Raw genomic sequence first — 10,437 nt, forward strand, 5'->3', positions numbered from 1 at the left:
TTTGCACTGCCAAGGTTGTTTAAGATAACCCCTGTGTTCAGTAACATGCAAAAAGATGAAGTTTTATACAGAAGGCTTACTGGAAAAGGCTTTTTTTTCCCCACAAAGGCATGTGGCGGAGTCTGTTTCTGTTTTGACTTAAAATGCAGAATTGAGGGCTTTTCACAAAGTTGGACAATTCCGTCCATGGCAACCTCTGCTTTTCCCTGCCAGCACTGAGGCCTGTTCCATTTGCCTCGTCTGGATTCCAGTGAAGTCCCGTAGCAAATGGTGACATGCTTCTACAGCAAGGAGACATTTTTGAATGTTCTGTGTTGGTATAAAAATGAACCATTTTTACTTGTTTGGAGGATGAGAGAGAACATTAATTTCCCTCCCCACCATGGCTCTCATGGACATTATAAACATGATCTTGTGAATAAAATACATTGCTTATGATGGCTGAAAAGTTAAACCAGCTAATTTTTAATTGTTCAGTTTAGTTAAATACATTGCATCACCAAGACAAATCACTCAGTTTGTTCCAGGCTGGGTTATTTAGACTCTTGAAATGCTGGAAGATAAGCAGCAGAGCTGAGGTCTTGCCTTGGGTATTTCTATAACACTAAGCATTCATATCACGTTAGTTCCAGTGGGAGTATTTATATTTAACCTGACATATGCACAACAGACTTAAAAGATTCTTTTTTACCTTCTGCAGCTCTGACTTGTAGAGGTATTTTAAGGCTATAAAGAGTACTGCTTCTTAAACTTTTATTTATGGAACCTCTTAATCTATTTGTAACGGAGAGCAAGGTCACACAGTCCCTACAAGCTTTATTCTCACTTCCTGCAAATCTCATTACTGCTCTGGAGCACAAGCAGACAGTTCTATCTTAGTCTCGGCCATCCTGGTGGGATTCAGAGAGATGCTAATTCTTGAGATAGGGAGACGGTTTAAGGAATCTCTCTTTGCCAGACAGGTTTCAAGCTCCATGAGCACAGCGTTAGTAACAAAAAGCCCTTTGAACAAGGAAAAAAGTCCTTTCATGGGGTCACCTGTGTTGTACAGGAGCAATAAAGCATCTGGCAGTGGTGAAGTAGATTTTTCCTCTTTGCTGCCTGACTCCGAGAGGAAGAGAAGCTGCCGATCCCACCAGAGCCATGGGGCTGTGCTGCTGTCGGGGGTCAGGATTTTGGTGAGGAAGGGGCACTCGGTGGGGCAAATTCCACGTAGGGTGCTGCCTGCATTGCCCTCTGCTGCACTCTGGGGATGCCTAAACTTAGCGAGGCATCCAAAATCCATAGGGCGGGCACCAGGACCGACAGACCAGGCAAAGCAGGTGCATGTGGGTAAGCAACAGCCACGGGAAAGCTGAGAGGAAAGGAAGGAAAGCTTAGGACCAGCTTACGAAAGAGCTTGGAAAAGTGGAGTTTCATATTGGGAAACTTAATTTTCATCTAGATACACTTCTGGAATTTAATAATAATTTAATAATAGAATATAATAATTTATTATACAATATTTGGTGTGTTGCCTTCCAGAAGAGGATGTGATGAAAAGTAATGTAGTGTGTGATCACCTAAATGTTAACAGTATCACTTCCATTTGATAATTTGAGGACTCAAAGGAAGCGATCGGACTATGTGTTTATTTCAGGGGGATGATATATTGTCAGAGGACATTCCTATAAACCAAACTAGATCAACAGCTACACAATGTAATTAGCCCACTTTTTTTTTTTTTTTTTTTTTTTTTTTATTAGGAAGTGGCAGATTGGGAGCAGTTACTGACTTGGGTCTGCTCTGGGTCACCAGCTGCTCAGTATTTTGCTGGATTATTGAGAAGGGAAAAATAATCAATATGCTAATTAAATATGGATCATGCAAATCTAGAAATTTGTAAGATACGAAATGGAAGGAACGTAAACCTAATGTATTTTGATGATAGGTGAGTAAAAATAATTTGCTGCACAGTATCTTGTGAAAAACAGTTTTGTGGTGTGGGGGAGGGTTAGGCTTGCGTAGACTTGTTCATAAACAAGGATATCTTGACTTTAGGGAGAGATTCTGGGCAGAGCAGCCCGTTACACAAGATTAGGAAAATAGGGCATGCAGTGAAACATTTGCAGCAACTGAGAGCTGCAGGATTTTTGCTGAGGGGACATTTCCAGAAGCCTTAGGGACTGGGTATCCCTAGCAAATAAGAACAAAAGACCCATATAGGTTAAATCGGGGGTATTTAAACTCATTTTGACAGGGGGCCGCATCAGCCTCACGGTTGCCTTCAAAGGGCCGAATGTAATTTTAGGACTGTGTAAATGTAGAAATAGTTACATTCATGCAGTCCTGGGTTAAATGTTACCAAACACTTGGGCACCGAACCAAGTTACAAAATCAATGTCACTAGTGAGGCCAGACACAGGCCATGAAAGGTGGCTTGAGCTGATGCTGGATCCTCTTCTGACTCACCAGTATAGTTCTGGCCATCCGTGCAGAGCCCTCATAGAATAGTTTGGGTTGGAAGGGGCCTTCAAAGGCCATCTAGTCCAACCCCCCTGCAATGAGCAGGGACACCTTCAACTAGATCAGATTGCTCAGAGCCCCATCCAGCCTGGCCTGGAATGTCTCCAGGGATGGGGCATCGACCACCTCTCTGGGCAACCTGGGCCAGTGTCTCACCACCATCAGTGTAAAAAAATGTTTACACTCCCCTTTAGTTGAGTCAGTGCGGGTCCCTTGGGCAGAGCGCAGGGGTGGGCACTGCTGGCTCTGCTCCGGGAACACTGTGCTCCCACAGCCTGGCTCCCCTTGGGGGGTAACGCTGCCCTCAGGTCAGTTCTGTGCTGTTCCCTGGGCTACTGCAGTCCTGTTACCATCCTTGTAAGTGATCCGTGGGCAACTTTTGCACAAATACAAGGTCCTGCACAAGTGTTTCTGGAGGACTAGAAATGCGGCTTTCCTAATTTGAGGAGCTAATTTTATGTAAGTACATTTATGTATAAAAGTATATATATAGTAAAATTATATATATTAAATTATAATAACACATTAATTATGTGTAATAGTTATAATTAATACCCACGGTAACCATAATTAATGTCCAGTAATTATGTATTAAAATGTCTTGGGCGCAGATTCTTTTAATGTAACTTCTTTCTGTTGTGAGCTGGCGGCTCATGTCCTGGAGAAAAATCTGCTACTCAGTTGTTGGCGTAAAATCGTTATCGCTCCTCCTGCTCGTTTTGCAGTGGTGCGGGGCTGAGGCTGCAGTGCTGTGTCTCAGGGCATGCGGGAGCCGCTCCTGCTCCACGAGGAATGGCAGGAGGCTGCCCCAGATAGATGAATAGTCCCTTCTTCCTTTCTGTCCAGCAGTACGATCTAGCAAACCTGAACGAAATTTTAATTTACACCAAGGCTTCCCAGCTGCTTGCTGCTTCAGTAATTCAAGGGGTGAAGTACCCAAGTCGCCTGGCTGTTAACTTTTTACTTGCCAGCTCTCAAAAAGCTGGGTGGGTGTCTGGTTGCATTCTCGCTGAGATCCTGACATTTACTTTGCTGTGCAAATTAAAAATAGCAGCTGCTGTTGATTTCAGCATATCGGATGATTGCAGCAGAGCAGAGAGCGTGTGGGCTGCTGCTCTTCCTCCTGAGGACACTTACCAGGGGTAACTTGAGTAAGTTTTGAGTACCCACATGTCTCAGGAGTACAAAATAATAAAAAATTGGTTGGTGGATGTATGAGAGGAGGAGGAAGGGTAGGAAAGGGAAGAAGACTTGCTCTGTTCTTTAAAATGTGATTCATTTTTTACTTACATTAAAGTAACATTTTCAGAAAAGGTTTACTTAGCCAGTTAACATTCCTTTACCTGCATTCCCATTCACACATGAGCACGACACTAACACAAAATATGCAGGAAGAAAAGGTTTTGTGTTGGCTTTGAGGTCATGGTGTGACTCCCTTTGTTTTTAGTACACTTTTTCATGGGATTACTTGTGCTTTAGCTCTCAGCCCTTTCCCTACAGGCAACTGGAAGGCAAATAGTTAAAGGAATGTATATAGTGGCGGTGACTCTTATGTCTGTAGTGGAGTTTTTCCTATCATTCTTCAACGGAAACAAATAAAAGAAGGGTCACAGACAAAAAGCTACATTCCTAAAGGTTGAATGCGATGCTCCTTAGTCCCATAAAAGCTCCTGTAGATGTTCTGCTGTTTGGACAGGATGAATGTAGAGCACATGGCTCCTGGGTTGGAAATTCTGTTCAAGAAAACTATTGACACAGGAAAGAGTGGAATGTTAAACTGCTCGTGTGATTTCGTTAGAGAAATTAAAGTGGTTATAAATGTACTACACGATTTAGACATCATCTTAAACTTATTTGTGGCATTGGGAGGTTTCATTAAAATTATTTCAGCCAAAGGGTTCTTTGGCTGGTTCTTTCATCTTCACTTAAACCATTGGCCAATGCTGTGTATATCTGGGAACCTTGGCAGAACCCAGCTGAGAGAAACCTGAATTAGAGTGTTCCAGAATCAGTGAAGGAAAGAAACACATAGAAAGGTGCTTGTGGTACCAGTTATTTCAGTAAATAATGTTAATAAGGTAGGTATTGTCAGCAAAGCACAAGTGAACCATCAAGGACTGCTTCCCAGGGCTGGAGCCAGCACATCCAGCTTAAATGTTTCTGAAAACATCTAAACCCAAAATATGAAGTTGTTAAACATCTGTGCAATTCTTGTCCTTTGCTGGGCCATCTGAACTCTTATGAACTAAAATAATATTTTTCTTCCATTAAGTACAACCACAGCTACTTATTTGTAGAAGTGAGATGCTTGTTATTGAGCCTGCACCTTGGTAATGAACATGCTTACCCTGTTGAAAGAGCTGTGGAATAACAGTCGTAGTGTGCTCCATTTTTCTTAATTTTGGATTTAATGGTTTAATGTAGGGACCAGAAGTGTAGGAGATGTAGGTCTAATTTCAACCCATCTTGGAGATAAATTAAGTAGGAAGATATGTTGCCTCAGGGACCTGTCATTCACTTGTTTTTGGCATTATTCTGTGAAAAGTGGGATTTCCTTGGCTCAGAGAAAAAAAAAAAAAAAAAAGAAAAAAAGAAAAACTTTTAATGGCTAGGTCATACCCTAGGAGAAGTGATATCTGGCCTCCAGCACTCCTGCACAGCTGTCACTCTCAGAAATTTGCATTTCCAGTTTGTGACTGGACCCAGTTTAAAGGCTACGGGTTGTTTTGGTGTTTGCCACTTGTCTGGCTATTGTGTGGCCTAGGAGGTGTGCAGCCCCCACACGTAGGAAGGAGGTGATGGTTACATGGAACTGTTTAAATATTAGTAAGACTTTCGTCATTTAAGCTAGCAGTTAAAACTACCTCGATTATCCTTCCTTGGGAAGGAAGAATGAATTGCCAAAAAACATCAGAGAGAAAGAAGATGCTTTTGTAGGCATGAATGAAGTGTTTGTGCAGAGGGAGCAGCTTTGGCTGGAAGAGAAGTGCCATATGACCATAGTGCAGACATCTTCCTTACGTGGTTTCATTTACTTCAGCTTGGGATTCATGGGCTCAATGTGCCTTTATATACTCAGCTGCACGGGGCATTCTCTTCAATTCTGTGGAAAGATCATGTCTGCAGAATCCTGAATTTTGGTTTCTTCTCTCCAAGATTATTACAGTCCTGCGATGCTGGGCCTGAAAACTGATCAGGAAGTCCTTGGAGAACTTGTGAAAATGAAAATCCCAGCTGTGGCAGAGCTGATGGAAAGACATGGAGTCATGTGGACCCTGGTGGTGTCACGCTGGTTTATTTGCTTGTTCATTGACATTCTTCCAGTGGAGGTAATTGGTAACATAAAGCTCTCTTAATATACACTCATAATCGTTATTTCATTTGTACTGCTTTAGTAACACTTACCTACTGCAAACCAAGAAGCTGTCATCTGAATTCTCTCCTTTCCTGCAGACTGTGCTCCGAATATGGGATTGTTTATTCTATGAAGGGTCAAAGATCATCTTCCGTGTGGCCTTAACATTAATTCATCAACACCAAGCTTTTATTTTGGAAGCCACAAATTTTCCTGACATTTGTGAGAAATTTAAGCAGATCACCAAAGGAGCATTTGTAACAGAGTGTCACAGCTTCATGCAGGTAAATTCTCAGCAGCTTTCAGTTGTTACAAATTAAAAACCAAGATTGACTTAGAAATGTTTTGCTCAGTCAAAAAGATGGATACAGTTGGGACAAAAGTATCTGTGGGAAATGCCAGAAGGATTAAGAAAGTTTTTACATAAACTCAAACCTTTTCTAAGATTTTTTTTAAAAAAAAATTATTATCCAAATCCATATATAACAATCCATTCACGTTATCTTTTGTACAAGGAAAAAAATCCTTTTTGTTCTTTTTACCAGTTAAGGCAGGAAGTCTGAGGAGAAAATAACTTTGGTGCATTCTTTCAGTAAATTATGGATTGAGTTCCTGTGCTTTTTTCAGATGAATTGTAATAGAGCATGGTAGAACAGACACAAAGTGAATTTTAAACTTGCATTGATAAATCTTCATAGGGCCACAATATAAAGTATTCTCTTCACAACAAAAAGGCAGTGCCAAGTTCTTATTTCCAGACAAAAAAACCCATAGAGTGCTGAAGTCTTATGACAATCTGCAAGCTAAGAATTATTCTTATTAATAGAGTAGATGCCAAATCCATATAGAACACTAGCTTCAGAGCTTAACTCAGTTGACAGAAATGTAAAAGTTATTAGCTGCAAAAAAATAACAGGAGCACATCTGCCATAAATCACTTGGCCAACTCCACTGTCATTTACTAAGCATGCACAAAACTACGTCCCAATAGGTGAGTTTTAGCCTCAAGAGTTTCACGCTCCTGTCAGAACTCTGTGCATAGGTCTGCCATAGGAGGATGTAATTTATGTTACATTTCATTTTTGCTCATACAGAAGAAAAATAAGCTTAATTTACTAGTGTTTGTGTGTTCTTTAATCAAAGGAGCAAAAGGAAAATAGATTGCAGGTACAGCTTTAATTTAAAAGGGAGATGTTTGAGAGTGTTTAGAATAAGTGTTTTGTTTAATGTTAACTGCCATGAGAATACCAGATCAGAGGCCGATACAAACATTTGCCCTTGAAGGATTTCTTCTCGTCCTCCCCCCCCTAATTACATTAAATTTTACAGCAGCTGTTTTTAGAAAAATTAACTTTTTCTTGCAGTTACTCTGGATAAAACAGTTTGTTTTAACTGTGTTGGTTACTGTAGTGAGGAGGCTTCAAAGGCAATTAAATAAACAGTTTAGGTTAGGTTCTTATGTAAATTTGAAACACCTGCTTTTGGGTTTGGCTGCTTTTTTTTTTTTTCAGCAGTACAGATACTAGTACCAGCAGAGGTGGTGACAGTTGAGTCTATTATGCCTTATCTTAGTTTTTAGTTTAATGCAATGCAGGCTGTTTTACCAGAATGCTGTTCAGAACTGGCTCATTTTTCCAGAGTTGTCAGTTACAACTACAGAGAACTGAGGGACCCACACATCTTAACTGTAGATGAAAGTGCATAAACTTGCAGTTTGCTTCATAATTTTGTTCAGTAGAAGTTGTAGATGAAGTAGTGGAAACAAATGTATTTTTCTTGAGCAACAAAACGAAACAAACAAAAACAAAAAAAACACCACCCCACAACACCAAAACCAAACCCAAACTTACAGAAGTGTGACAGCATTTGAAATGCCTCAAATTCTTACATCTGTTTACATTACTATCCTGGAAAGCCTGGTAGAGAAGAACAACAAAGGCAGTATAGTGAGGGATTAAGATTGATTTTTTGCAGTAGGCACATACTGTTGTGTGCATGTATCTGTTCCAGAGCCTGAATGACCTGTGCTAGTACCCCACAAGAAACTCACTGGGGCTTTGTAGCGTTACTCAGGAGGGCTTAATATGTTCTAAATCTGCCTGCCATTCAGCAACACAAATGCCTTCTAAAATAATTTAACTGGACACTTATATTCAAACTAGATTTTGTATTGTCACTTTTGCATAACTTCCAGCGCTTGTGATGAGCTGCAGGTTACTACATCTTTACAGTAGCACAGATGAAGATGCTATCCTGTTACAAGGAGGCCAGTAATACATTTTCACAGTATGGATCTCAAAGCAAGGATTTCAGACTTCATAGAATTACATGAGACCTCCAGCATGTTGTCCAAAGCCAATATTTTAACTAAGAGTTTTCCTCCTTTTGCCCCCAGAAAATATTCACAGACCCTGGAAGTTTGTCTATGGCAACAATCAACAAACTCCGAGAGACTTGCAGAGAGAAGTTGCTTTCTCAGGGATAACTCACCGGATTTGACCAGGTGGTCAGATACTACAGCAATTGACACATTCCTCTATTTGCACTGACTAAAGCACACTTTAAGCTTTCCATGAGTTAACTGACACTTGACCAATTTTTTCCTGCCTTTCAAGTAAGTGTTGTTAACATTTTGTACTGTATGTCAGACTTGAAAACTGGAACTGGTGGTTCTATTTGTTCATCATATTTTTTTTTAAAGGATTAAAGTGTGTTCAGAGTAGAATGTGATCAGTGTCAGGACACTCCTTTTAAAAAAAAACCAGTCACCATATTTGTCTTTTCAGGGCATTTTGTAATGTTAAAACAGGTGTATAAAATTATATATCCTTCCTACTGTATTAACTGTGACACTGCTATCATTTTTACAAAATAAATTAATTTAATTTGTCAGAACCCTTTTATTGGCATGAAGAGAGTAAAATATCTGATTTCTTTCCTGACTGCCATTAGTGGGCTAGAATACAAGCATCTTCCTTTTTCCTTGCTGCTATCACATAAGGAACTCAATAAACACGGCAAAGTGCAGGGCAAGACAGCAATGAGGAAGGTGATCATGATCTTCACTAGCAGTTACTCTGTGCAGTGTGTAACAGCTCTTCAGGTAAAGGCACCAGGGAACATGTGCACATCCACACTCCAGAAAGCAGCAGCAAAAATTCCTCAATAACCACTCTTAATATTTTATACGCTCGTTCAGGGTTTTCTAGCTCTAGCACAGCAGGCAACAAACTTTGACTCAAATCTGGAAATAGCATTTTTCACGTTATTGTAAGGGATGCTGAATGTAGATGCTGTACTTCTACTTTGTGCTGGTGCACTGGGGTTGCACTACAGGTGCTGTTTTCTCATATACTTACATCTCCCAAAATTTGGGGAGAAACACTTGCAAAGCCAGCCACAGACTTCTTCCATGACAGGGTGAGGCATCAGGCAGTTCCAAAGCTGTACCTTAAGTCTGCCCCTGGGCAGAAACATGCAGGGCAGCAGCCCTGCCCCTGGCATTTGGCCCTTGCAGCCCTGGGACTTCCTTCCTTGTCCTTCCAGAGCCCTCTCGTGGCCAAATCCATCCCCTCTCCTTCCTGCTGAGGAAACCACAAAGAGGCCTGAAAAGACACCAACAATTTGTGCTTTTTATTCTCCCTATTGAACAACTAGTGTGGAAAGCCTCAGCTTTTAACACCACACTGCTTTTCAGACTCTACTCAAAGCTATCCTCATTCCTTGTCATGGAAGGCTTATTTTTTTTTTCTTCCCCCAGCAGATTGAGTTTCTTTCATTCCTCAGCAGTGAAGGAAAAAAAAAGGCACTTTTCAGAGGAAGTAGATGAGTGCTTTTCTAGATAAGTAAGAACAGCTGCTCATCAGTATGATTCCAAGCTTTCCTGCCCTTTATGTAATCAGACAGACCCCTTTTTCCTTGAGTACCAAGTTATAAAGACATTAGCAGTATCATACTTCTAGTACATCAGCAGGTTTTAGGAAATATTATTCACCACTGGCAAAATCCACAGTTTCCAGGTACCTTCAAGGTCCAAAGTATCCCAGCCTTACTGCCACATGTTGGGGTCTCCTCATCAGAAGGCTAGTGCTCTGTGGCATGTTTCCATGTGCCTTGGTTCCTGCCCTGTGTAGCCAGAACTGATAAGACCAAAATGCTGCTGCAGGAGGGAGTCAGGGAAGCTTTAAACACACAGGTTCATTTCCAGTACATGACACCATACACAGACCTCAGAAGACATGTGTTTCCTACTCTATGATAAGAATCCAACTTCAAAATAAAACATAAAGTATCATTTACACAGTCCTTATACTGCATATCTTAGCATCACTTTCAGAAAGCGATGCTTAGCAAACCAGACCAATTTAGTGGCATTTCTCAGCAAGTGGCAATTTAATGGAAGAGTTAACTTCTCCAGATCTCAGGTTACTGATACGCAGAAGCTTTTCCAGTTTCCAAGCACAAAGTCCAAAACAAGTCATGGTTCTGAAGACACACAGTTAAGCCTTGCCTTTGCATCACACTTGTTTAACATAACTCCACACTAAGGATTGTTTAAAGCTTCCCAAGTAAAGGCA

At 40.8% G+C, this 10,437-nt stretch overlaps 1 protein-coding gene across 1 annotated transcript in view; it reads left to right on the forward strand.

Moving 5' to 3' along the window:
- The window catches only part of GRTP1 (growth hormone regulated TBC protein 1), a 36,852-nt gene extending 28,079 nt beyond the window's left edge, over positions 1-8,773 (forward strand). Inside the window, exons 6-8 of the mRNA XM_065627084.1 lie at positions 5,662-5,834; positions 5,959-6,144; positions 8,256-8,773. Coding sequence (XP_065483156.1) covers positions 5,662-5,834; positions 5,959-6,144; positions 8,256-8,345 — 449 coding nt within the window. The 3' untranslated portion in view covers positions 8,346-8,773. The remainder of the gene's footprint in view (positions 1-5,661; positions 5,835-5,958; positions 6,145-8,255) is intronic.
- Positions 8,774-10,437: the final 1,664 nt, after the last annotated feature.

Source organism: Caloenas nicobarica, chromosome 1 (genome assembly GCF_036013445.1).
Source record: "Caloenas nicobarica isolate bCalNic1 chromosome 1, bCalNic1.hap1, whole genome shotgun sequence".
Classification (NCBI taxonomy): Eukaryota; Metazoa; Chordata; class Aves; order Columbiformes; family Columbidae; genus Caloenas; species Caloenas nicobarica.